This window comes from Sparassis crispa (genome assembly GCF_003851025.1).
Source record: "Sparassis crispa DNA, contig_000003F, whole genome shotgun sequence".
Classification (NCBI taxonomy): Eukaryota; Fungi; Basidiomycota; class Agaricomycetes; order Polyporales; family Sparassidaceae; genus Sparassis; species Sparassis crispa.
This window is the reverse complement of record NW_020939750.1, coordinates 1,643,858-1,670,326: the sequence shown is the minus strand read 5'-3', so window position 1 is coordinate 1,670,326 and position 26,469 is coordinate 1,643,858. Positions and strand designations below refer to the sequence as shown.

At 51.5% G+C, this 26,469-nt stretch overlaps 9 protein-coding genes across 9 annotated transcripts; 6 read left to right on the top strand and 3 right to left on the bottom strand.

Annotated features, from left to right (window-relative positions):
• Nucleotides 1-403: 403 nt before the first annotated feature.
• On the top strand, nt 404-1,713 carry SCP_0406420 (hypothetical protein; the record flags this gene model as incomplete). The annotated part of the gene is made up of 7 exons (XM_027757370.1): nt 404-485; nt 544-588; nt 645-778; nt 836-928; nt 995-1,138; nt 1,194-1,322; nt 1,378-1,713. 7 exons carry the CDS (start codon nt 404-406, stop codon nt 1,711-1,713), a joined length of 963 nt encoding a protein of 320 aa, XP_027613171.1.
• Nucleotides 1,714-2,794: 1,081 nt separating this feature from the next.
• On the top strand, nt 2,795-4,225 carry SCP_0406410 (hypothetical protein; the record flags this gene model as incomplete). The annotated part of the gene is made up of 5 exons (XM_027757369.1): nt 2,795-2,851; nt 2,911-3,069; nt 3,125-3,298; nt 3,366-3,808; nt 4,183-4,225. 5 exons carry the CDS (start codon nt 2,795-2,797, stop codon nt 4,223-4,225), a joined length of 876 nt encoding a protein of 291 aa, XP_027613170.1.
• A 273-nt stretch (nt 4,226-4,498) lies between these two features.
• On the bottom strand, nt 4,499-5,587 carry SCP_0406400 (GTP-binding nuclear protein GSP1/Ran; the record flags this gene model as incomplete). The annotated part of the gene is made up of 7 exons (XM_027757368.1): nt 4,499-4,540; nt 4,596-4,695; nt 4,749-4,876; nt 4,940-5,199; nt 5,264-5,300; nt 5,364-5,401; nt 5,551-5,587. 7 exons carry the CDS (start codon nt 5,585-5,587, stop codon nt 4,499-4,501), a joined length of 642 nt encoding a protein of 213 aa, XP_027613169.1.
• Nucleotides 5,588-7,228: 1,641 nt separating this feature from the next.
• On the top strand, nt 7,229-10,012 carry SCP_0406390 (Uncharacterized transporter; the record flags this gene model as incomplete). The annotated part of the gene is made up of 19 exons (XM_027757367.1): nt 7,229-7,402; nt 7,455-7,528; nt 7,590-7,651; nt 7,706-7,746; nt 7,803-7,936; nt 7,997-8,044; nt 8,098-8,122; nt 8,176-8,204; nt 8,267-8,284; nt 8,341-8,510; nt 8,562-8,677; nt 8,736-8,796; nt 8,852-8,915; nt 8,965-9,120; nt 9,178-9,235; nt 9,301-9,429; nt 9,482-9,577; nt 9,634-9,730; nt 9,789-10,012. 19 exons carry the CDS (start codon nt 7,229-7,231, stop codon nt 10,010-10,012), a joined length of 1,776 nt encoding a protein of 591 aa, XP_027613168.1.
• A 176-nt stretch (nt 10,013-10,188) lies between these two features.
• On the bottom strand, nt 10,189-10,605 carry SCP_0406380 (hypothetical protein; the record flags this gene model as incomplete). The annotated part of the gene is made up of 1 exon (XM_027757366.1): nt 10,189-10,605. The coding sequence occupies one exon, from the start codon at nt 10,603-10,605 to the stop codon at nt 10,189-10,191; it is 417 nt and encodes a 138-aa protein (XP_027613167.1).
• A 535-nt stretch (nt 10,606-11,140) lies between these two features.
• SCP_0406370 (hypothetical protein) lies at nt 11,141-12,772 on the top strand (the record flags this gene model as incomplete). The annotated part of the gene is made up of 4 exons (XM_027757365.1): nt 11,141-11,878; nt 11,937-12,261; nt 12,369-12,648; nt 12,709-12,772. The coding sequence occupies 4 exons, from the start codon at nt 11,141-11,143 to the stop codon at nt 12,770-12,772; spliced, it is 1,407 nt and encodes a 468-aa protein (XP_027613166.1).
• Nucleotides 12,773-13,206: 434 nt separating this feature from the next.
• On the top strand, nt 13,207-15,299 carry SCP_0406360 (Casein kinase I homolog 1; the record flags this gene model as incomplete). The annotated part of the gene is made up of 10 exons (XM_027757364.1): nt 13,207-13,315; nt 13,378-13,418; nt 13,499-13,568; nt 13,635-13,783; nt 13,846-13,945; nt 14,016-14,150; nt 14,207-14,377; nt 14,430-14,576; nt 14,634-14,659; nt 14,730-15,299. The coding sequence occupies 10 exons, from the start codon at nt 13,207-13,209 to the stop codon at nt 15,297-15,299; spliced, it is 1,518 nt and encodes a 505-aa protein (XP_027613165.1).
• A 289-nt stretch (nt 15,300-15,588) lies between these two features.
• On the bottom strand, nt 15,589-21,402 carry SCP_0406350 (hypothetical protein; the record flags this gene model as incomplete). Its single annotated transcript, XM_027757363.1, has 14 exons — nt 15,589-15,671; nt 15,723-15,782; nt 15,829-15,972; nt 16,026-16,470; nt 16,529-17,452; nt 17,502-18,146; nt 18,200-18,664; nt 18,722-19,084; nt 19,140-19,221; nt 19,281-20,021; nt 20,078-20,493; nt 20,552-20,673; nt 20,768-20,869; nt 20,928-21,402. The coding sequence occupies 14 exons, from the start codon at nt 21,400-21,402 to the stop codon at nt 15,589-15,591; spliced, it is 5,067 nt and encodes a 1,688-aa protein (XP_027613164.1).
• Nucleotides 21,403-22,413: 1,011 nt separating this feature from the next.
• Nucleotides 22,414-24,116, top strand: SCP_0406340 (hypothetical protein; the record flags this gene model as incomplete). The annotated part of the gene is made up of 8 exons (XM_027757362.1): nt 22,414-22,573; nt 22,636-22,700; nt 22,755-22,826; nt 22,881-22,996; nt 23,060-23,176; nt 23,225-23,455; nt 23,528-23,979; nt 24,046-24,116. The coding sequence occupies 8 exons, from the start codon at nt 22,414-22,416 to the stop codon at nt 24,114-24,116; spliced, it is 1,284 nt and encodes a 427-aa protein (XP_027613163.1).
• Nucleotides 24,117-26,469: the final 2,353 nt, after the last annotated feature.

Genomic DNA, 26,469 nt, shown 5'->3' with positions numbered 1-26,469 from the left:
GAAATCTGCGCATTCTGCGACATTTTGAACAGGTGTGTGTTCCTTCGACTGAGCCGTCGGGTGAGTAACGATGGACGAAATAACGCCCGATGTGGATCTTCAGTACTGGGGACTGCGTCACTTGACCACATGACGCTTTCATGTTGCGTCGCGTCGCGATTCAAATTCACTGACTCGGTACACGAACGCGACTGAGTCATGGAGACGCAGATCTATCGATTATACCCCACGGGAAATATCTTTCATTTCCATTTAATGCGAAAATTTTTCTCGAAAGGCCATTCACCATGTTTCGAGAACAGTTCGCCGCCAGAAAATTGTGGATGCCAGTGCAGCCCCCTGATTCGCTCGAGATGCCCATTGGAAACGTCCTGCGCTCCGAATGAATAGACGATTCCTACATATGAGCATTCTCTGGTACTTTGGATCAGAACCTGTTTTTCTTCCAGCTAGAACTCCGCCGTGTCTGATATATACATACCTCGGTACGCCCTGTTTTTTTGCTCTCACAATCCCCCTTCCACCCAGTCACCGCTGGAATAGTCTGTCCCCTCTTGATAAATCATCGCAGTTACCTCGCCATGTCCAGTACGTGCCCTCCACCCACCACGCAATATTTCTTAAGACTACTAATCCTCTCGCAGATGCAGCAACCACTGCCCAGGGAACGAACATGTATGAACAGCCAACACACAAGGCCAAAAGTGTATGGGGTTACGGACCCGGCGCACTTGAAGGACAAACGAAGCTTTCTCGGCAGGACTTCCGCCTTATGATAGTAGGTCGCGAGATTTCTTTGTGCGAATTCATTTCACCTCACCCTTCTACCTGCGAGACTGTAACGCGGAAGACGGCAGCGAAACATCTTGATCTCACCCAAAGGCTCCCAGATCAGGACAAGATGCGCGTAGAGGCTGTCTTTCCGAAGGTACGTACATATGTCGTTATCATTGCCTCTGAACGTTGCCCCAAATCAAACCCCTCTGGACTGTAGGTGCTGGAGATTTGCCCCTTCGTCAAATCTTACAAGGACCTTTGGCCAGTAAAGAGCTATTTGCGTTTCTATCTTGCGGGTCGTAGTGAATCTACAGTCAAAGCCCGTAGGCGAGCGGAATGTGCCAAGCAGCAAAAATTGAAGGTATGACGACAATGTTTTGAAGAGACATCTGATCATTATTCTCAAGAATTCCAAGGTCAATTCCTGCATCTCGCGACGCATCTTTGTGGGCAGAACACCATTTAGATCGTTGGCTATGCGGAGACCTCACATTCAGGCGTCGAAGGGCAAATCTCAACCAGGTGGCCAGAACGTCGCACCCCAGGTATGCTATCTACAATGTATGTGTTTGTCCCATCTTGTTAATGTATTCGTTACAGCATCCTGTCCCCGTGTCGTCTTCGAGTGGCGTAGCTCTCACATCTCCTCCGTCAGCCTCCACTACTTCTCCATTGCCATCTGTGTTGCCCCTTTTTAGTGCTGCGGACCCAGTCCTCGCCTTTCTCAAATCGTTGGCTAATCCTCTCCCCTCTCTTCTCCAAGTTTTCCTTGCGGAGGGTGTGAATACCATCCACGGGCTTCGTGCAGCTGCAATGATGACCGGACGCCGAGAGTGGTTAAATACGCTGGTAGTATCAAGGAAGATAACTCATTTCCAGGCTCACCTCATTTATGATGGCCTCACGAAGCTGGCCGCATCGTCTTCTGGCACATGATTATGTGCTGCCATTATGGGCTCGGAATGACTTGATGTTGTATGTTGCATGAAATTACCTGAATCCGATAATTCCTCGTATTTGTACCATTAGTACTATGCTCTCTTCCGTTCCAAGTAGTATCGTGATTCTATGTGTGCGATTCTGTGAACTATTCAGTTAGTGTACTCATGTAGCCACGAAGTGTATTTGATGTTGTATGCGAATATGTAAATATGTACAAAAATATGCACTATATTCTACGCTACCTTTTGGCTTTACGCATCTTGTCGAATCCAACATTGGAATCAAGTTGGAATCAGCTGGGTGGAGCTTTTCACGATTCCAGCGTCATATTGTCTCGGATGGGCTTGCAAAGCTTGCAGCCTCTTTCACCCGACGGATCCCGTATAGTACTGTCCTGTTGTATTTGTTGTAAGTCTGCATGTACGAATTCGGTGTATGTGCTATATATACATCATCCCTGTACTACGATTCAGATGTAGATTTCACATTCAGTCAATCTGGCCTCAGCACCTTGTGCATATCGTGTTATGTGTAGTTTTCGTGAACGTAAATGTTAACGGAACAGTGTAATCCATGTTAGTACCCTGTATAGTATCTTTTGGTAAGTCTCGGCGAAAATGAGGGAGATCTTAGACTCGGAGAACATGTGACCGCGTCGCGTCGCGTTTTCACCTCGGCCGATTTGACTATATATGTTCGAAAGTGAACACGGGAAGCCGTACCGTAACATGCGCTGCTTCGTCCCTAATGTTCCTCTCCCCACCATCACCTAACCCATCGACGATCCCAATATGCCTGGTAAGTCGACGCGATTCGCCTCCTTTGCGTTGATACCGAGTTGCTCCAATTATGCTTGCGGAGGAGAACCGGATAGAGAAAGGTTACAGGCTCTGATTGAACGGCCAAGGACATTGCCCTCTACGGTTTCCGGCCAAAATGGTCTGCAAGCCTTAAGCGGGTTGTCGAACACCGAGTTTCCACAGCTCACTGTAAATTCCTCCTGTCAGTGTGTGTGCAAGCATACTAATACTGCAACTAGCAAGCGATACGTGGACTTGTTCAACAGCGCCTCGATATGGCCCGACCATTTTCAGAACAAGACCCGAAAACCGTAAATCGAATTCAGCAGCAAGTATGTATAAGACTGCAAACTTCAAGATTAATCTGACAATTGTCTTCGCTGGTGCCTAGATTTCGCAGCAATGCCCGTTTGTCAAGAGATACCAGGACTACTGGCCCGTCAAGAACTACATCAACATATATCTGTCGGGGTGCGTTGTCAGAGCTCGCCGCAAGGCCGAGATGTTTCGGCTGGTGAACGATCCTCAGCTTGGATCGAACAAGAGCAAGGTAGCTGGTCCGTCTACTCGTCACTACAACCATCTGATTTTTATATCTGAAATAGCACTTCACCTCTTCAAGGGTTGCTGTGCCCCAGGCTCCCAGCACACCTCGCAAACACCCACGCCAGTTCATAGGTCAAACACCAACAAAGAGGAGACTCCCAGGCAGCCCCGCCAGGAAAACTCGCACTCTCGCGATCACAGACACTGTTAGAACTCGCACCAACGAACGAGCCGTACGTCGCTTCGTGCGCAAGCTACTTATTTACAGTCCCTGACTCACTGCTCTACCGTATCCCTTAGACTGCTGCCCATGCCAGGGGCAAGGGTGAAGGACACCTTTTCTCTCGCTCTGCCTCTCAGTCTTTGACATCGACTTTTCACCGCACCCTTCCTCGTGGTTCGCAAGACCATCACACGACAGTTGCAGAGGCAAGCCAGGTTGGAGCCTTCAACACATTCTTTGCCAGATCTCCCGCTATGAATGAGTTAATGCATATTGATGACAAAACCCGGCCCATCTGGGACTTTCTCCAGTCGCTGGCAATTCCAGCACCTCATCTCTTCGCAATCTTGCTGGCTGATGGTATCACCAGTATCCGTATCCTTCGTGCAATCGCGAAGATGTCTGCTTGTCGTGGGTGGGTGGAGTTGCTCGTGACGAGTGGTAGGGCAACTATGCTTGAAGCTGAGAGCCTCTGGGAAGGGCTTACGGAGCTGGCTAAGGTGCAGATCCCTGCCCGAAAGTAATGTTGCTGTTACCTTCCTTTACTTCGGTGCACTCTCATCTTGCTGGGCATACCAGTGCCCTTGTTGCATCTCCATTTGGAAACTTCATTCTACTGTTGTTTCTTTGTTTCTAACTCTCTGTGCTTGTACTTTCTCTCCCGAGATCACTGGTGATATGTGGATGGAATTTGTAACACTACTTGCATTAATTGTGCTGTAAGATTTGAAGGTGTGTGTAGGCCTGCCAATTTATTCGTCAGACAGTGTTATATGTGGAAGGTTGACTTCAGGCAGATGTTGTACTCCTGTTGCAAAATATGTTGTTTTGGTGTATACTTATGCTGTGCTTCCTCGCTTCCCTACACTTAACTGACTGGCATGGATTATACAGCATGATATGCCTCACAAGCGTGGTCGAGATTGGATACGTCTGAGTCTGACAGCCGCAACGTGAGCACATGAGCAACCTAAGGAACTCCACCGATAATTTGCTACTAGCAGAACAAGGATACAAATTGGGTTTCTGTACGTTAGCGACATAACGATCCGGAACCGATGATTCACATGCGAGCATGTGCACATAACCTCGCGAAGAACTGAGTGCTCTTCGGTGTGATGTACGTACGTATGTATTGAAAACAGTGTTGTGTCACAGGGATGTATATAAAACAAATGCGGAAACAGCGCAACAAGGGAACGCATCGTGGTCAAAGGTCGTCATCTTCTTCCGGAAGGGGAACAGCTTCGGCCTGGAGAGAAACCAGTCAGGCAAACCGCGTTTTGGTGAGCACGCGTGCAACTTACCTGCGCCAACTCCTTCTGGTACTGCTCCATCAGGGCGGCATCGACCTGGACTTCAGCGGGTGCCAAGGCAGGCGCAGCGACGAATTCGAGAGAGGGGTTGCTGATAGCATGGCTTAGCATCCGGTGCATACATCCAAAGGCATGTTAACTCACCCGACCAGCTTCCTTGCAAGCCAAAGGAATGGCTTCTCGAAGTTGTAGTTCGACTTTGCCGAAATCTCGAAGTACTGGATGTTCTTCTTCCGGTGGAAGGTCACCTGTCCCGTCTTCACCTTCCGCTCCTAGGATTGCAGGTATATGATGTCATCGCAAAACGAACAATTGACGGATTGAGAGGAACGCACCTTCACGTCGACCTTGTTTCCGCACAGCACGATGGGGATGTTTTCGCACACCCGTTCGAGATCACGGTGCCAATTGGGGACATTTTTGTATGTGATACGGGACGTGACATCGAACATGATGATCCCACACTGGCCCTGAATGTAGTAGCCATCACGCAGACCACCGAACTTCTCCTGCCCGGCAGTGTCCCATACGTTGAAGCAGATCGTGCCGAAGTTTGTCGAAAAGGATAGAGGGTGGACCTCAACACCAAGAGTAGCTGTGGCGCGTATGAGTCAGACGACAATGACTGGAGCAACAAGGAACATGATTGAAAGCCGCACCGATGTACTTCTTTTCGAACTCTCCTGTCAAGTGGCGCTGTACAAGAGAAGTGATCAGGACGCGATCAGTTGGCTTACAGGATGTACAGAAGGTGCATACCTTGACAAACGTAGTTTTTCCGGTTCCACCGTCACCAACTGTGATAGATCACGATTCGTCGTGGACACCATGGATCCAGCGAGCAGATTGCAGCCAAGATGCGAGAAAATCGCAAATGTTGTATATCGATCAGGGAACGGGTCTGAAAGTCAGAAAGCGCGACATGTATAAGGAACGTAAGACGCACCAAGAACAAGCTTAAAGGTAGGGATAGTGTTGGCCATGTTAATTTCTATATGATGGTGGATGGTGGATGAGTGAAGGAGAGAAGGACCTCTTGTACTTCGGCAGACTCAGAGTGCGAGGATTAGATAAGAAATAATGGATTATTAGGTAAGCTCCCAGGCTGGAACACGGGTGGAACATTGAAAGGTAGGCCCGCTGGATGAGTGTAGATTGTAAAAACAAGGACATCGTTCTCAATGTCCAGCCGACGATGACATTTGGAAACGTTGGAGATATCTCAGTGCAGTCGATCTGATACGATCGTGGAACAAAATGGTTCATAGTATTGACAATCAGGCGAGCGCTTTCGACAGATGCTGCGTACATAACAGGTCGACTTTCACGTTACGGAAACTGAGGCCTGAGGAGCTGATTGGCCCGTATCTCCCTCCAAAAGTATCGTGTGTGAAGCGGTATCATGATAATCCTGAGTGCTCTCAAATTTCATCGGGTGCTGAAACGCTAACAAGCCAGTGGTTGCGGACACTGAGGATGAGTGGAAGTACAGCCACTCATATGCATGCTGAGGCTGAGGCTTGATAATTTATGCTCCTGTGCCAGTAGGAAATTTTGGAAACCTCATACGGCTGAGGATGGCACAGGACGCATAACCCCTTTTTTCCCGAGGAAATAACTTGGAAAAATGTGTGGAAATCAATAAAGTTATACTGCAGGAAAAACATGAGGAAAAAACGTGTAAAAGAACAAAGCATTTCCGCAGTTTTTCCACTGGAAATAAGTTGGTTGCCAAATATAGTAATTTTGTCCGGGTTTTGGCATGTCCTGGCATGTCCAGTTGCCTGATATGGTAGGCAACTTATTTCCAAGGGAAAACCCGTGAGAATGTTTTGTTCTTTTCTCACTTTTTTCTCGAGGTTTTTCCTCTGAAAATATATTATTGATTTCCATGCTTTTTGCCAGGTTATTTCCAATGGATAAAAGTGGTAATGCTTCCTGTGTGGACAAGTCGGCACCTCTATATATACTAGACCTGCCTCTTTTGGATGACAAGGAACTTTTGTCAGGTTCAAAAAGAAAAGAAAAAAGTAAAAGTAAAACAAAGCCTTTACCGATGTACAATCCCCTCATCCCTTATTCACACAGGTAAACTGTCATTTCTGCTCCTGCGAGAGGTGGCGTATCTGTCTAACCGTTGCAACGAGCAGCTTTGGGCGCTCAAGAGGGCATTCGCACACATCGGGCGTCTTGCCTGATACTTTCTGGCTGCCGGTCCGTGTATCCGACTGGCAAGTGAAAAGACGAATTGAGACGAATTGAAAGACGTCGCTCAGTTGGTTCTGCGGACAACCTGCGCCACCCTCCACCTACTCAGAAGCCTTTCTGAGAGACGGAGCATGCGCGTTGCAAGACGGGACAGCTGCCGATGTTACTTAAACGGTGAACGTTAACGTTGATGCACGTCGCACGGACAAATCCGCTCATGGCATGCACGGCATCTCGGCAGGAGGTGTACTCAGCCACCTCGGCGGAACGGGAAAAATCTGCTGCTGACATTAGTGTCTTCAAATTTGATACTTAACAGCGCATGATGCTCTCTGCGGTTCTTCGGACACGCTTTCCCCCATCCCCTGCGCAGGAAGTATACCCTAGATACCTCTGTGTAACGACGCGCAGGAGCCATGGACGAGAAAAGGCCTCAGACCGCAGAATCGGTCACGCCCACCCAGGTCGCCGAACCAGAGAAAAGTAAACACGATTGGAAGAAGAATGAAGAGCAACACCTCCCAGAGAATCGATTGGGCATCGTGTTTGCCGGTTTAATGTGCTGCGTCTTCTTGTCCGCGTTGGATCAGGTTTGTCCATGACTTTTTGGATGCGGATTTGGTCCTTGACCAGTCTGTCCAGACCATTGTGTCCACAGCGTTACCGACGATCGTGGCGAAGATCGGTGGTGGAAAGGATTATAGCTGGGTTGGAAGGTGTGATTTGTGCTCGGTATTTTCACTGCTTACAACTGATGTGACGTTTATTCTACTTCAGCGCATATCTGTTGGCTGCTGCTTCTCTTTCGACGATCTACGGGAAGGTCTCTGACGTATTTGGTACGCATATATTATGTGTGCGAGTTGGGACGTGTTTTCATCATCTCGTTGTAGGTCGGAAACCCGTTTTATATGGGTCTATAGTCACATTCTTGGTGAGGCATTGAGATACAGCGTTATCCGGTTTGTTCTGACGCGCTGGAAACTCCAGGTGGGCTCTGCGCTATGCGGTGCTGCACAAAATATGACTTGGCTCGTGGTATGTCGTGCCGTTCAAGGTATCGGAGGCGGTGGGATCATGCAGCTTGTTCAAATTACCATCTCGGATATTGTGTCTCTCCGAGAGTGGGTTCATTTTATTCTGCTCGTTCGCCACGCCATAATGCAGTACTGATACACTGATAGTCGCGGGAAATATGCCGGGCTTATTGGTGCGACATGGGGAATTGCAAGGTTTGTCCATGGTTATTCCGTAGGGCTGTTGCTGATGATGCCATAAACAATAGTGTAATCGGGCCTTTACTCGGCGGGGTAAGTGAGCTCTGGGGATGCTACCGGATGCCTTTACTGAAGTGTTGTGCTAGGTATTCACTGACCACGTATCGTGGAGATGGTAGATCGCTTTATTTATCTTTTAGCTACGAGGGCGTTTACTAACGGTCTTCTTGCCTACAGGTGTTTCTTTATTAATTTGCAGGTCTCTCCTATGCACTGGAGTGGTATAGCGCTGACACTGCGTATGCCTGCAGGCCTACTGGAGGAGTCGCGTTCATGCTCTTGTTCTTCTTCCTTAACCTTAACCCGCATCAGGGGAAGCCCCTCCGCCAGCATGTCCGAGAGTTCGACTTCGTTGGTCTGATATTGATCATCGGCGGTGTCGTACTGCTACTGATCGGTTTCAACTTCGGCGAGCAAGGATGTGAGGATCATTCTTGACTTCTTGCTGGCGCAACTGATCAGAGACGTACAGGGGATCAAGCCCGGACCATTGCTCCGCTTGTACTAGGCGTGTGTCTATTGATTGCTGCTGGGGTCAATGAGATCTTCACGAACAGATCGCCGATTGTTCCCCCGCGTTTGTTCAAGGCACGTTGAGGTCTTAACCCAACCCATTGGCGGATGCTGACCTTGTATAGTCGAATAGACGCGTACGACGACCTTCCTGTTGGTCTCGACCTTCATCCACGCTGTCGCGTTCTTCTGCGGTTTGTATACACCGGTTATTATCTTGTACACTGTTCTGATGTGTCGGATGTGCAGGCACGTTTTATCTACCGGTATACTTCCAGGTGCTGGGGTCTTCCGCTACGATGGCCGGCGTCCGGTTAGCATCACTTTGTTTACATATTCTGTGTTTGCTTATCCTGCTGTAGGATGCTTCCCTATTCTCTTGGATCGTCGTTTTTCTCCATCCTTTCCGGTCAAGTAGTGACGCGCACCGGGCGGTGGAGACCTGTTTTGTGGGTCGCTTGGGGAATTTTCACGCTCGGTTACGGCCTTATGATAATGCTTAAGGCCGATGCGAACGTGTAGGTCTGCGGTATCAACACTCTTTGGAAGGGCTAACGTTCATTCGATGCATGCAGCGCAATGCAGGTGCTTTACCCGCTGATTGCAGCTTCGGGATTCGGAAATCTCTTCCAGGTTTGTGGGTTTGTATCTGTGCCCTGGGTTGCGAGTACCTGAGTGTAGTTCTACTTCTCTTGCAGACGCCGCTCATTGGTCTGCAAGCTGCCATGCCCATTAAAGATATGGCAACTAGTACAGCGACGTTCGGATTCTTCAGGATGCTCGGTGGAACCATCGGTGTTACAGTCGGTGACACCATTCTGTCCGGGGTATGCGGGATCTCCAAGTCGACCTTCCTTTGAGGTGCTGATTGTCACATAGATTCTCCAGAAGAAAGTGAAGAATATCGCTGGTCTATCCATCGATACATCTGCGGCAGCGCTGAACCAATATGTCCCTTTTATCAAGCATCTGCCGGTAAGTCGTGGGGTTGTCAGTTTGTGTGGAGCGCAGATCGTTGAACTGTTTGGCAGGATTCGCAACGTGTTCCGCTGATCGCTGCCTACTGTCAAGCGATCAGCACGATCTGGGTCGTCAACACACCCCTCGTCGGATTCGGTTTCATATTGGGTGCGCCTCGGAGCAGTCAATTCATTGACAGATTGCTTATCGTGATGGATCTGCACAGTGTTGTTCGTACGAGGATACAGCTTGAAGAGAGTTATCGTGAAGGCCGGACCGCAAGGGCAGGAAGATGCGATCCCGGCAGACGTCGAGAAGGGGGAGATAGAGCAAGTCGCCGTAGATGCGATAACCGCACCAGACGGTGAGGCGTTGGATGAAGACGGCCAGGCGCGCTCATCTATGTCCCAGGATGATACACGCATGAATGGACAGCTACGGGCGATATAGAGGCTGTGGACGCCGCGGAGCAGGTGTAATGAATAAATGCCTGCCTGTCACGGTCAAGCGCGCGGCGACGAACTGTAACGATAAGCACGTAGAACTGAACAGACATATGTAGCCATGAATATTCCGCTGGAACAGTTCGGTGCTATATTATACTAACGCGTCCATCTATTAGTCGATCAGTACCATGTGAGGCTGCGTTTTGATGAGAACACGCCCTGCGAGCGCCATTTTGTGCCAAGCGGACGCGGTCGCTCGTCGTCCGCTGTCGAATCGTTGGTGACATTCGCTGCGCAGAGGTGATTGGCGCGGCGCGATGCGTTGATAAATGAAGGTGAGAGGTGACATCCCGCGAGGATGTCGACGCGGTGGCAAGCGCTCGGGTCGGACATGTCGATAACGGGCGTCACTAAAAAGAGATCGAGTAGAGATGCGGGACCCACATTTCCTGGAAGAATGCCAGCGTCCGTGTGGCGTATCAGCCTCGGAGGCGTCCTGACCGCGTTTGGGAGCAAATTCACGGAATCCAGGTGAGCCCGCTGTCGCAAACACGGTGAGTGCGAACCACCAGCTCCATGGTGCAGGCTCCGGATCATGGTCTCGGAGAGTTGGTTATGCGTCGTCCGGAGCGCTCACTGGTGGTATCTTGAACGTCAATGCGAGAGATCCGAGGTAACGACAGGCCGGCAGTAATGCTGATTCGGCTTAGAAGAGACTGCAACGAGCAGTGCAATACTCGTAAGCGGGCTGGAAGACTCTGGTACAGCCTGCAGGAGCCTGCCCGCGGGAGACAGAACCCAAGGACAGCGTCTAAATGTAAACTTTGGCAGTAGAGAAGCGGGCGCATGATCCACGCATATGGCGATTTGCCTGATTGAGGGGGGCGTGGCTGGCCTCCACACGTCTCCCGGTGCGATATCCAGCGATCCAGCGAGGTTCGCTGTGCATTCGCGGCAAAGACAGGCTGCGAAGAGAGGGCAAATGGGAAGAAGAGGGGGAGTGTGTCAGGCTAGACTAAGGAGCTGCACTGATAGCCGCACGTGTCCTAACTCAAGATTCGAAGCGACGTCTGCCTGCCTCCCACACCTGCCTCTCCTCATCTCCTCCTCCATCCCAGCCCTCGCACAGATTATGCCCACTTACTCAGAACCCATCTCACCCGCGACACACGACCCCTCGCAACCAGACATCCAGCAGCAGCAGATCAAGCTCTGCTTCGCGTGCCATTCCCCGCTGTCTCCCGACTCCATCAACACCCCGCTCATACACCACGACTCGGCCGAATCCAGCGACACCACCATCGTCTGCACCCAATGTCGCATCCGTTTGCTAGCGTTGCGTCCAGCGTCTGTTCCCAGAGACAGTGTTTATGTCGAACTCGAGCGGGATCTACGCCGCGCGGTGTCTCAGCAGGACGGATGCAACGAGGCTATCCCCGTGCAGCAAGACTCCACCTCGCGTGCAACTCATGCGACCACTCACCAGTTCCCTGACAATGTGATGCAGTTGGAGCCTTCCGCTCTTCCTACGCCCTCGTCTCTCTCCTCTTCTACCGCTCCATGTACTGCCACGCACGAAGCTTCATCACACTCGCCTTCCGCCCGCCCCTCACTCGTCCCGATCAATACCTCTGATATTATTGTTCCGCAAGTTTGTAATATCCAGTACGAGGTTGCCCCCCCGTCGACGGCGGCATCGTCGAGCAGCAAGGTTCGCCCTCGCGGCCCAGCTGCGTCGCCAGATCCATTGGTCGACATCACTCGTCTGCGGGTGCGATCGCAGGGGCACCACTGTCTCTACCCAGGCGCAATCTTCCAGGGTACGCAGAAGAGCGGTAGGAATAGCTATGACGTGACTGTCACCATCGTGGTCAGTGTCTGTCGGCTTCCTGCTACGGAGGGATCCTGAAAGTCTTTCTTGGCATTAGGATGTGGATTTCTCGTCGTCTCACCTCTGTGGGTACTTGCGCATCCGCGGGCTGACAGACGACTGGCCCGAGCTCACGACGTATTTTGACGCGGAAATTATCGGGAGCCGGTATGGGTTCTTGACGCGCAACTGGGGTGCCAGTGAGCAGGAGGACATGGTCCACTGGGCACGCTTCCCTGCTTTCCGACACGTCAGGCATGAGCTCATGAAACCTCACTTGACCATGAAAGATGCGAATCGTGGTGCAGTCTTCATGAGATGGAAGGAGAAATTCCTCGTTCCAGATCATCGTGTGCAAGACATCAATGGGGCTAGCTTTGCTGGTGAGTATGCAGTCAACAGTTATCCCGCTTTGCGCAGCCTCGTTGCGTTCTTCTCTTCTCTTGATGACAAGTACAGCAATTCACAAACTGATGCCTCATGGCCTTAGGGTTCTACTACGTATGTGTAGACTTCAATCCTCAACAGTCTGGACCGGCCGGCTCTCAGAGTCCGCAGGCGGCCCAGCCGCACCCACTGTCTGGGGAGAACGCTGGGGAAGCGCTTTCTGCCCTGGAGGAGACGCCCTCTCGGAAACCTGAGTCTACTCCACGCGTACGGCGGATGTCCAGCAGTCATGGTAGCAGACGGATAGGTCGGTCTCCTTCCCGTGGATTCCCGTCCAACGTGGCCACGATGAGCGGCTTCTACTTCCACCAGAATTCAGAACCGTAAGTCAAGGCGGTTACTCCTGTACACACTTCTGTCTTCTGACAAGACTTTCTATGTAGATACCAACAGTTATCCTTGGTACATGTGCCAGAGCGCACAACATCATGTTTCGAGTTTCGATGAGATTTCGCAGGCTTCCACGCAGGAGGTACCCTTGTCAAAAAAGCTGTCTTGGGTATGTGCGAGGCAGCGCATATATTGTTGCATTCACTTCCCCCCTTCATGTCTCTCCACTCCGCTATGTTTGGTACGATATCGTGTAAACACTGTACGTGTTACCTGGTTTAGGACATCCACTTTCTGTAATCTTCGGGCTACCTCTCTTTAATACCTGCATCCGCGATCATGATTTGCTTAAGCTTGTACAATGTGATTATGTGAATGTCGATGATTTTTTTTTTCGTGTGATAAACGAAGATGGTCAGTAAGCGCGCGGTAGCGACATTCGGCAGTGGCCGAGGGATAATAGGCCAGTATAGAGGAGCAATTAATGTCATTTCGGTGTAACCAAGTAAATGGGCCTTTGGCCTTGACCGCCTCTGTTTCTATTCCCATCCATGATGTCCTCCCATGCTCACTCGTCCTCCTCCACCAACAACGTCGTCGGCGTCCACTACCGAGTTGGCAAGAAGGTTGGCGAGGGCTCCTTCGGCGTCATCTTTGAAGGTGCCGTCTTCCGTATTCCTATCCAATCTCGACCACAACCCGATCCTCCTCCTACATCACAGGCACGAACTTGCTCAACTCTCAGACAGTTGCTATCAAATTCGTACGAGCCTTTGATCCAGTTGAACGCGATTCTGTACTGAACTCAGGTCTGTGTTTGCGTCGCATCCGGGCTGTCTGCAGGAACCTAGGAAGGCGGAAGCTCCTCAGCTGCGCGACGAGTGTCGGTCATACCGAATTCTTGCCGGATGCGGTCAGTCTGCTCCCATCGTGTTCCCGTCCTCGCAAAGCAATTGACCGTGTATATGCGCACTCCTAGTCGGGATCCCGCAAATATACCACTTCGGCCAGGAGGGGCTGCACAATATCCTCGTCATCGACCTCCTCGGCCCCAGCCTCGAGGACCTATTCGACATGTGCGGGCGCAAGTTCTCCATCAAGACCGTGTGCATGGCTGCGCGGCAAATGGTCAGTGCAGCGCTCGCTCCTGATTATGAGTTCGCTGTGTTCACTGCAGATCGGCTCGCCAGCTCTCGCGCGTGCAGACGATACACGAGAAGAACCTCATCTACCGTGACATCAAGCCGGATAACTTCCTCATTGGCCGGCCGGGCACCAAGAATGCGAATGGTCAGTCCTGCTATCTCTGTTCTCCCCCCTCACTTCATTTCCCGACTCCAACACCTATCCAATTCAACAGTGATCCATGTCGTCGACTTCGGTATGGCAAAGCAATACCGTGATCCCCGGACCAAGCAGCACATTCCGTACCGGGAACGGAAGAGCCTCAGCGGGACAGCTCGCTACATGAGCATTAACACACACTTGGGACGGGGTTCGTCTTCTCTTCTGGTGGCTCGCGCGTAGCTTCTTGATGCGCCCTTCCCGCAGAGCAGTCCCGGAGGGACGATTTGGAAGCGCTTGGTCATGTTTTCATGTATTTTCTTAGGGGCAGTCTGCCATGGCAAGGCCTGAAGGCCGCGACTAACAAGCAGAAGTACGAGAAGATCGGAGAGAAGAAGCAGACAACACCTATCAAGGAGTTGTGTGAGGGCTTCCCCGGTAGGTAGCTACTCTCTGCGATTTGCGTTGTGCTCATTCAAGTGATCCGCAGAGGAGTTCGGGATTTACTTGAACTACGTACGGAAGCTAGGCTTTGAGGAAACACCCGACTACGATTTCTTGCGGGAGCTCTTCGGCAAAGTCATGAAGAATAATAATGACGTTGACGACGGGGTGTACGACTGGAATCTACTCAACAGCAAGTCCTTCGCTTTTATTTTCGACGAATGTGCTGCTGATCTTCTGATATTATCAGGTGGAAAAGGTTGGGAAGCGTCCCTTGTGAGTCTTACTCCACATTCTGTCTCCGTGAGGAGCCAACGTGGTTGACGATACTGATATGGCGTTCTAGGGTCAGAACCAGATACTCGCCCAAATACAGAATACGGGGCCTGGAAATGTCGGGCAGGATCGCCGCCGAGATATCGAGCGCCAAGCGCGCGAAGAGAGGAGGCGGGCATCTCAAGCAGGCGGTCCGGGAGTTGTCCCACCCTCGCCCGCACTCGTCCGGCACGGTTCGAAACAGCGCCCGATACCCGCCGCACTCACACCCGGAGGCGGGAACACTCCCGGACAGGTTACCCCGCAGTCCGCCGCGGCGCATGTCGATATCGCTGTTGGGAGCATGCAGCGGCGGGTCAGCCAGCAGCCAAGCGCGCAGCAGCATCCATATGCAAATGTGGGTCATGAAGTGTATGGTCGAGATCAGGCAATGGATGAGTACTCTGCGAACCAGCAGCAGGCGTACGGACGTGCATCGCCAATGGTGTCCAGCGTCGGCGCGGCACCACCGGCGCTCAGTAACGTCCGCGCGCACGGTGGCGAGATCGGGGTAGCAAATGGGGGCGACTTCCTCGGGCAGCAAGAGCCAGCACCACCAAAGAACATGCTGTGGAAGATCCTGACGTGTCGATGTGGATGATTCTGGTTCTTTGTCCTTCCTTTCGATCTAGGGATTTTATGTGTCGCTCACACTCGTTTGCTGCCGCTTTCTTGCACATTTATGATACCTGGCTGCATTTCCTCATCGCTATCCTTCTACGGGCTTTCATCATTTATCTTTTTACCTCCTGCCTACAGCGTAATACTCTGCATAATGCTGTTTAGCCCCCACATGCACTTCTGACACTGGACTGGATGTACACTGCAACCTGAATCAAGGTGCATAAATTGGATACCAATGAAACAGGTGCATTGATCTTAAGAAGAGATCAGTTGGAACGAAAATCTTGCTTCATAGTGTGGTTAGGTGGGCGATCATAGCGGGCATATTGCCGTCGACCATGGTAGCGAGCTGTCCCATATCGCTAGTGAGGGTCATGGACATGTGAATGGTGGAACTTACAGCTGCGGCTACCCTCTCCACGGTAGTCGCCACGGTCTCGGTGGTCGTTATTGTGGTATTCTGAATGAGTCTCAGCACTGCGGTGATTGTCAAACGACCTTCACACCTTGCCCACGGAACTCAGGACCAGCTGTTCCGTCTCTAATTGATCTTGGCTGTGGCGTCCTCGATGACCATCCCGTCGGAAAATGGCTTCTCGCAGCAAACACCTGCTCTGAAGGATTTCGACCTTCCCGCCTGTTCGGTGAATCTTGGGGAATGTGATGAGCGAGAGCGTACGAACTATGGAGCGCAGCGACTCACATCTACCCTCAACGGAGCCATATGCACCCTCACCCCACTGTTCGGTTGAGGATGCACAGATCTCAGCTCTATGCGTAGCCGACTGTTCCGGATAGTCGACATTCACACTCATTCTAGCAGATCGACCTTGATTGTGTGGCTGGGGATACGAGACATGAGGGCCTTCGCCTGGTTCGTTTGCTGCTGAAGCCTGGCTTCGAGAGTCCTGCCCATCATCATGGCCATCTTCCTTCCATTGATTTGGATCAGCAGTGAGGATAACATTGGACGTCCCTCCCTGCGAGGTTGCTATTTGTTGCGGGGAATTATATGAAACATCGGCGGAAGTGCTGACATGATAACGTGAATCATAGGACACCTGCATTTGCGGAGGTAAGCTGGATGGGCGCTGCAAATCTTGATGGGTTTCAAGACCACCACCGGAATTTGATTCCCGGAGAGACTTCTGTAAGGATAATTCTCATCATTCAGTGCTAGATGCATGAAGTACATTTACAGCACACCTCTGGATTGACCGACGGGTGTATGTCAGGTGTTCGAGGAGGGGTTTTGGCCATTGACATTTCACTACAGCTTCCCATTGGGACCTCAGATCTGATCATACCTCGAATCCCACCATCAAAAAATTTTGTGAGAAGACCTTGAAAGGCAGCGGTGGCGTAGACGTGCGACCATCGTCGAATTTCCTCCTCATGCTCGCATGGGGTACTCTGAGGCATCTGCTGATTCGAACTCTCTGCCCGGGAGAGCAAAAATTTCACTGAGTCGCATTGCTGCTGAACTTGAGTCAATCTGGCTCGCTCGACATTGAGTTCAACTTGTGTGGACCTCAGTGTTGTCTGCATCTCTCCCTGCACCGTCTGCATCGCGCCGTGCGTCTTCTGCATCGCGTCCTGCATGGCATCCTGCGTCTTCTGCATTGTGTCCCGCATCGCGTCCTGCATCTTCTGCATTGTGTCTTGCATCGCTTCCTGCATTGCGTCCTGCATTGCGTCCTGCTTCTTCTGCATTGTGTCCTGCATCGTCCGGAGTGCATCTTCCCTCGCATGCATGTCCTCCTGCTTCACTCGCATTGCATCCTGTTCCCGTCGTATATCTTGAAGGATCGATCGCAGTAACCTGATGTCCTCTTGAACCGCGAGCTTAGTCCGATCTTCGTTGGAAATACGCGATCCCTCGTTAGTCACAGGCGTTGGTCCCTCGCTGGTAGCAAGCATCGGTTCCTCTATAAACTTTCGCTTGCCCTCACGGAGATTGTTCTTACGATTGCACAGCGGTTCATCGTCGGAGTCAGCGACTGGTAGGTCCGAAGCGTTGCGGTCCGCTTTACGTTTGTCCCGACTCTCCATCTCCTTTGGGGAAATGCCAGGTGGTCCCTTCCGTTTAAGAGCCGGAGGAGCAGCGTGAGGTTCGGATTCTCGCGAAGCCTACGGACATCGTGTGAAACAGTGATCGCTGCAGTGTTAACCTACTCACATTTGCAGATTGACCTGATGCATCACCTTGTCCTGTCAATTTCATTACATCCGCATGCAAGTTTGGAGGGCCTGCTTTCGTTCGACTCTTCGGTATACGGCTCTTTATTTTACTGATGTGCCTAGTCTCAACTGTAACGGCCGAAGTAGCCGTAAAGCGTCCCACATTAGGAGTTCGCGAGGGTTGCACAGCTCGGACCTGTCTCGTGGGAGGACCTATCTTGCACCCAGGCCCAAGTGTAGAGGATGCCGCTGACTGTGCTTCTGTCCCCACACTCGCACTCTTCCTGGCAGGGCGATCGTCCTTGCCGCGAGAAATAGACATGCTTTCCGATATCAGAGGCACAGGGATCGAGGGTTCTGGTAAGTTCCTCTTTGCCGGGAGATGCTGCGTGTCCTTCGCGGTAACAGCCGATGAGACGACAACTGTCGAAGTGGTTGTCAGAGGTCCCAGTTCCGATGGAGATGAAAGAACGCGTCTGCGAACGGCCCGCTTGCCAGTGGAGCTTCTCATTACGCGCTCTCGTATACCTGAGTTCGCCGAGTTAGCATTATTCGCCGAGCTCAGGGCGATGGCGAGATCGGTGGCATAATCACGATTGACGTAATCAATTTCTTCTCCAGTATTAGAAGGGGGTTGGCGGGACTAACGTGCGGCAAACTTAAGTAGATGGGGACAGGCTAATGAGATGATCTCACCTCTTCATGTCGGTGGCCTGTCTTGCTGCGGCCTTCACTCCCAGTCCTGACCCTCTTCCTGGGTGTGGGCGCGACTGGGGACAGAGCTCTCTTCCCCGCACGATGCGAAAGTGACATGAGGACACAATCGAAGATGGGCCGCCGTCGAGATGTCGTTTGGGATGTGCGGGTTTGCTGATTTAGTAGCTGTTCATTGGTGAGCCCTTCCGTGGGATGCAGACGCGGTACTGTCAACGATAATGGGGGCGATCTCTTCGTTACGGAGGAAGTAGAGGAGAGAGCTTGCTTGCGGCTCAGCGTTGTGGGTATTGTTTGAGATTTCTCCTCCGTGAGATCCTCAATGTCCGTCAGTGGAGAGCTCGGAGGTGCATCTGCATCCGCCGTACTCGCATTATGGCCGATCTCGATTGACGACTTTCCAACCCTCTCTTCAGGCATGTCCGAACGATCGGTATGGTCTTCGGACTCCATATGCGAGTAGATCAGGTCTAAAGAGCTGTTCTCGATATTTTGCGCACTCACCTCCACATCATTGTGGTCGTACCACCCGGGCTTCGTGAAGGCACCGTTGACTGATTGGCACTGGTTGTAACGCTGTGCGGCTATCACAAGTCTGTCTCTAAGCTTTGAGAAGGAGCCAGTTCTTTCGGCTTCCTCCAACTTGGGGAGAATCTCAGCCAAGCGACCCTTGCTGTCTTTGTGCATTTGATGCCAGTACTCTTGCTTCTTGTCGCGACGATATGCTAGGAGCGCTTCTGCGCTATGGATGCCATTCTTGAGGATGTGCGGAAAACATTTGCCTCCATGGCACATGTTACAAGGAAGGACTTCTAGCAAAGGCACATTATGAGGCTTTGTAGCTCGGCATTTGCGTGTTTCTGTTCCCTGAGAGACATACCCATCGATAAGTATCAGACTGCGCGCTGCGTACATGGCTCACCTTCGAGCGCGCAGTTTGACGTAAATCGTGCAGTATACAGGCTGCTTCGAATATGGGAATGTCGTCACCTTGGGCGACAGTGCTGGCGCGAAAAGCGCGTTACAATTGTACTCACACGGGGCAGGCAGTGCAAACACGGACCTTTCAGTCAACTCGCTACACTCCCAGTCTCCAACCCACATCTTCGAATCAGAACCCCTAAGCAGCACCTCCACAGCCTTGTTCCGATCCTGGAGAAGAGTCTCGAAGGAGCGGGATTGGACGGGCATCATCGACTCGCAGCGACATGTACGACCTTCGACATAGCAGGCGGCGCAGATCAAAAGCCTCTCTTCCTCCGAGTCGGGATTGCAGATGCACTTCCTGCATTCGAAGCAGCTCTGGAAGATGTCCGCGCCACAAAAGTCGCAGCCGTAAAAGCCACAGCCGCCCTCTTCGTCCTCGTCGTCCTTCGACTCAGCTGCAGGCGGTTGCAAGATGATACTCGGATGATTTTTTCCACGCCCCGAAAATATGTGCCAGCTCGCGTTGTTGTTGGAGGCTACACGACGTAGCTTCTGGTGATCAGGCGAATATTCTTCGCAAAGTATCTCGTCGAAGAGCTTCACAAGAGCACCCAGCTTGATCGCCTGTTCTTGTGAGCCAGCGTGGGGGACGGAGGGCATGTCATGGAGAGGCGACGGACGAAGCGATGATTCCTCGCTACAAGTTGAGCTTGCGTAATCCACAAGATTTCCACGGAGAGAACGTCTTACTGGTATGGAAGGGGAAGGCTCGTGCAAATCAAGCGAATTTTCTAACGTTTCCTCAAGCTCCTTCGTTAGATATAGAAGGGATCGGTAGATTGTGGACCTGATGCGGTACTTCTCCGCACGGCAAACGCTACATCATAAGTTGTTCATGAGCGATGATCCAAGATAAAAGAGATGAAGACCAACCGGCGGTATATAGGGAGCTCATGATGCAAGGCGATGCTTAGCCCAGCGATGGTCATTCTTGACCACGACATCTTCACTGTGAGCCCACCAAAATTCATGACCTGATGACAACTCCTTGGCGGCACCAGCACGAAGTCTCCTAGCTTCTGCTCCACGACATACACATCGAACGGCGCCTGCGCGAACTCCTCCACGCTAGCGACGTGGTTCTCCCAATCGAGCTCCTGCCCGAGCACATCCTGAAAATACTTGGCGACGTCGGGTGCGTCAGAGGATGCAGTCATAAACCAGTACGAGCACCCGTCATTCTCGGTGTAGCACATGACGTTATGGCCCGACGAAGCGCACAGGTCCTTGTGACATGGCGTAAAGGTGTCTCCGATTCCGAGATAACACATTAAGTGCTCGACTTCGTCCTTCAAGAGATAGCATGTCAGGATTGCGCTGAGGACGAGTACAGGAATGATCACTCACTGAGTGTTGGAGGAGATTATTAGACCCATTGGGCAGAAGCTCTGAGGGAAAGATGTCAGAATCAAGCCAATCTCTCCAATCCGATGGGCAATCTGCATCCTTCCCGTACAACCTTTCGTTCTCTGTGAGAGGACATAATGTATCAGCAGTTCATCATGGAAGGCATCGCGATGATAGCAGATGCATTTCTACCATCTCACGAAGCTGGAAACGTACCTCCTGGGGTAATGCACGGCAGCATCGTACGAGACTTCTGGATGAAGTCTTTGAGCATAATAGTAGTGTCGTTGCGGTTATGGACATTTCGCACAGGGAAGACTTCAGGAAAGAAGTGAGTTTCGGTGTAAACTCTGAACAAGGAAATGAAATCTCTCACTGTCATTGCCATGATGTTCAAGTAGCCAATCAACATTAAAGATATCTTTCCTCCATTCCGGACGTTCGTGCCAGTTTTCGATAACAAGCGGTATGCCAGACTGCTCGTGGTTCTTGACGACCTCCTCAAGCTCTCGCACAGAGGCCAGCGCTGACACACGAGGGACTGGTTTGAAACGGTTTCCCTTGCTGATCAATCCATCGAAGGTCCAACCGTAGGTGGTGACGGGTATAGGCCTAGTGGGGTCAATATCTAGAGTAAGGCGCCGGCTCGTACTTGCTTCCATGGTTGGGGGCTCAGGAAAAATACGAATCGGAGAGCTTAAACTGATCGGTTTGCCGAGCTGATGCTCGTCGCCGGACGCACCTGCCTGCAATTGCGGTGCGAAAGTGCCATCCTGAGGCGTAAATCGACGTGTGGTGGGCCGCGTAGATGCGACAGCCACAGGCTCCATCCAGTGGACATCGTCTCGCATGAGTTGAGCTCTCCTCGCTTCCATCACAACAGAATGGCGGGGTATAAAGGTCAGGGTATCCGACTTGTGCAGCGATGGTACTCAGATGTGCATTGAAATGAAGCGAGGTGCGGGATTTGGGACTGTCGAGGTCACGGACTGAGAGACGCCAGCCTAGTGCCTTCAAGCGCCCACCTGGGAAGATATGGCAACGTGTTGGCTGTCCACACTCAAGGGCTTTGACTAATATAGTTCTACAGGCAGTCAAGCTTAGGCAATGTTTCTGCACTCAATTTGATCATTTTCCAAATTTCCGACGACGTCGTTCCCGTCGACTGGCAAAATGCACCAAACATGCACCCACAAGTCACGATCATACTCGTGACGCGTCGCGTCAGTCACGTACAAAGGTAGGTAGGTAGGTAGGTAGGTAGGTTACCGGCATTGGTCCCATTCAGGAACGCCGGGTTGTTGCACCTAGATCACAGGTGTCTCAGGCATACCCACTGACGGCCTGGGCTTACGCCATTGCTTAGTCTCCCGTAGGCAGACTACAATATACATAATCCTCATTGAGTGGGTGGAGGACGGATTATAAAGGTCTGCTTGATTACGCGCCCCCTGAGCCGTAGTACACGATTTCATCCGGAAGATGCCGAGCCCGCATTTTGCTCATTCGTCGCCCACGTTCGCTTTAACTACCATGCAAAAATTGCGAGATGCAGATAGAAAGTGCTCTGAGCAAGTTCAAGAGGATATTCACTGCGGAAGACCCACCCCAGCTCAATAACGAGCGCCACAGCTAAGTGTCGGAGTTGTGACCGGCCAATGGGACGCGTCAGGACGCGTCGAAGCGAACGGCAATTCCCGAAAGCGTGTGACCCCCGCTAATTCAAGCAGACTAGCCATTGCTCGCAGCCACCCAGCTGCCACCCTGCACATCCTGCAGTCCTCAGATTTTCCAGCCGGCGCTGTTCTTGTTACTGAGTTCGAGGCCGCATCACCTGAAAGCGACTCCTTTTTCTTCTGAGAATGTCACAAGTATCATCGCGGGCCCGTCCAGACCTTGATTTCTGGGAGTTCGTCCATTGTTGCAAATGCCATCAGTCTTTCATCTCAAACTCTGGGGGATCACCCTCGGTGCCTTTCTGGCTCACGGAATGTGGCCATGTGATCTGCAACATCCATTTGAGTGAGCACGCAATGGTCTAAGCTTATCTGCGCATACAACCACATATTGTCCATTCATAACAGATGCAGATCAAAGCTGTGCACAATGCGGAGAGCAGGGAATTCAATTGATCCCACTGCAACGAGAGGTATGTAGCGGAAATTACTTCCACACTTACACCTCCCCTCATCTATGACCCCAGATGGATGCTCCGATGTCAGATTGGTTCCGGTCAGTCCCGCAAGCGTTTGACACAGTCGCGTACGGTGCGAAGGTTCGTCTTCACTCTGTCAACGTTCAGAAGGATCTGCTGTAACACAATCTACAGTTCCAGATGGAGACTATGGCATCTTTAGTGCGATACTATAGGGACAAGTACACGGCGCAGCGCGCACTGATTGATCGTCTGAAGGGCGAGCATCTCGAGAACAAAGTGTTCAAGAAGTATCTATGACTTCTCTATCCACCTCTCGCCGTCTTTCTCTCGTTCTGATGGTACGCGGGTAGGACCGTCCAGGATCTTCACGCCGAGATCGCGCAACTACGGCAGTATCTGGGATATGCTCAAGAAGCGCCTCATGAGATAAATATGAATGGAAAACGACCAAGAGTCGAGAATCATCGGTAAGCCTTGCTGTTAATGCGCTTCCAGCCAACTGAACCTCGTCGAAGGGTTCCATCTGGCAGTCGGACGAACTCCAGCCCTCGTTCTATCATCACTCCCGTTGGACCCAACCGACTGACGCTCGGCCCAGACCGACAACAACCCAGTTTCAGCCAACAATCACACCCCTCGCACGAAGATGACGAATTCGCACGACCTCGGGCATTCCAAAGTAGCAGTCGGAATGCCAACGCTTATTCCCAAGAAACAGATAGGCCTGGATCGAGTCGGTTCATACGGTGCGTCATCTTACGCGCAGGGCTCTGAACTCGACGCGTGGTCTTCACCCCCTTATTGATGTTCCGTTACAGACAATATGCATATGTTCCACCACATACTCCTCAATCTCAAGGCATTCTTCCGCCGGTGCTCTCTCATGCTCAGGCGGCTCCCGCAAGGCGAGCGGCAGCTCGTCAATCGCAAGGTCAGTCGCGTGAGCCGGGATCGGGCCAGACGCATACACCCATGATGGCAGCTCCAGAAGCCGGTCGTGATCCTCGTCTCCAACGTTCCATGGCTAGTGCACTCCTGGCGGAAATGGAGCAGAGCACTCATCGCACTCGAAGTCAACTGCAGATGCCCCCGCCTCCTACACCGCAGCTTCGCAGAGAAACTGTGCCTCAAAGGACACATCAGCTCCCTGCCTCTTCCGCGGGTCCCTCGCAGCGGTTTATGTCAGCAACGCCTAGCAGAAGCTCTGGGAATTTCTTGCCGCCGCGAACATCTCAGTCTCAGTCACAATCTCAGCGTTTCTTCTCCTCTGGTCAGTCTGCTGGTTCCCAGCGGCTACGTGATCGTGGCACCGGTGTTCTTGCTGAACCTATGGCAGGGTCAATATCAATGGCGCAGTCCACGTCGACGTCGGGGGGTCAGCGGATGCCGTTCTTGCCTGGTCCTTAGGACAGTACTAGTGTTATTTTCTTATTTGAATATTTCTCGTCAGTTCGGTTTTCTTGCTCCTTTGGAGTATGTATCTTATGAGTTGTCCTATACCGATTTGTTTGCGAAGACATGCATACGTACTACGTGCGCAACCGCAACTATGTCGACGCAAAAGGAAACGTGGAAACGTATGAAATTAGCTGACTACGCCAACTACGTGGCTCAGGTACAGAAAGGCACCTCATCAGCTACAACTAAAGTATGTATGGTAAAGTAAAGTAAAGTAATGCAACAGTAAAGTCCTTCTGCAGCTCTGCTGAAGCTTGCTATTCACCTGTTCTCCTTGAAGTACCTGTAAGCATTCCGAAGTCCCACAGCCATGAAGTCCATCATTCTTCCCAGTCATCCACGGCACAAATTGCATGAATACAAATGCAGCCCTCGCAAACTCACTGGTTCCAACTTCAATCCTTCATGATCCATGATCCATGTCCTCCCAATAATGGCCAGTCATCAGATGGTCACCAATCAAGGTGCACAACAGATGATGTCGTACTGCAAGAGGGCTTGTGAAGGTGATTGCTTCCAATGCAACTGGGGTCGATGGAAAGTCAAATGACGAAAAATCAACAGCGGCACTGAGAGGCATCACGTGAGAAATGGTGTGTATCAGTCGGAGCCCCTATTGAGACAGAGTCTCCTGGATGCAGAGGACATGGCACCGAGTTGACCAAGAGGGGGGCGAGATTTGAACTCTCGACACCGTCCTCGCAAAAATTCGAGGACCCCGTAAACTGGGGTAGGGGGGGCCACCTTCCGCATTAAGACGTGCCGATCTCCGGCACAGGCACAATGATTCCCATATTCTGCGACTGCAAACATACGTTCATCGACAATGACATTAACAGTAGTTACTTCCGAGTAGTATATAATACATATCCATAAGATTACTTGTGTTTCTTCGCTGCACCCATTCGCACGTTGCCATCCGGTTGATACTGTCATTTCGTCGACGGGGAAGGACACTTTGACAGGAATTTTCTCTGGAGGTATACCGAGTCGCTCCTCCTCGTCGTGCGAAATTGTCATAGAGGATGGAGAGCACGCAAAGCGACACAGCACAAGAACGCGAGCGGCAAAGTCTGCGTTAAACAAATCGCGTTTAGTCACGTGCATCTGACGTATGCACATAGTTTCTTCTGAAGCACACACTGCGCGGAAATGTCCGGTTTGAGTGCACAGAAATGACTGTGTACATTACAGAACATAGATTTAAATTTAGAGTCAATTAACGTGAAGAACTTGAGGAGAGAGGTGGAAAATGGTGAGCACTGGGAGGAAAACGCGCGGGTGGCTGAAATTGGACCCCGTACACCAGTTTCCTATCCCCCTTGCAAACAGCTGGGTATCCCCGATTCAAATCTCGCCCCCCTCTTGGAGTTGACAGTGCACTGAGGAAGAGAAAAGAATAAAGCAACAGCATCAGATGGTGAACGTCGAAATGTCGAACAATAGGGGCTAATGTGGTTTTAATATTTTCTAGCACCGGCGGTCCCTGCATCGAACCCCACCGTGAGCGGGACAAGTCACGGCAGGATTGCCACTGTGGACAGACTGTAGTGTCGGCGCGGTAACGGTAACAGTAACGGTGGTGGTAGGTAGGTAGGTAGGTAGGTAACCGGCATTGGTCCCATTCAGGAACACCGGGTTGTTGTAGTTAGACTACAGCGGTCCACTCGTGCACAGCAGATTACCGTAACCTAAGGTACAACACATCCAGGACACACTCCGCTCCGATCAATGCATACTACTCTACGCTACACGTTACGCCAGTGATGGGTAAGACCTCCAAGGAAAACCCAGTGGGAAAAACCCTGGTAGGCATCAGAAGTGGCTGTGCACTTGACTGATAAGACTCACCACGAGCCGACGTGAGGTGGAGAAGCGCACTGTCCCACGAAGTCCATCAAGGATGCATGAGACTGGTAGGGAAGCGCTCAAGCTCTTCTCTAGAGCTGACAACAATAAGATTTTCGCGGGCGAAAATCTGAAGTACATCGTGTGCGAATTTCGCGAGTAAGGCGATGGAGTGTTCCTGCGCTATGAGCTCCCGTGTGAAAGCCAGTCTGGAGTGGTGGTGGTGGTAGGCCCAAGAGGCATGCACCGGCAAAATCCGAGACACAGGGTAGGGGGAGGGGTCTCCGAGGCCCTTAACCGGAAATTATTTCCACCTAAGAAACTGCTAGTAGGAGGTGAGTGAAGGCTTATTCGTATGAGTCCCATGCCTTACAGTTGAAACCTATGGCAAAGGAAAGCTTGCAACACCTATCGGGGGGTGGTGCTCGGCCGGCGGTAAGGGGGCGGGGTCGGG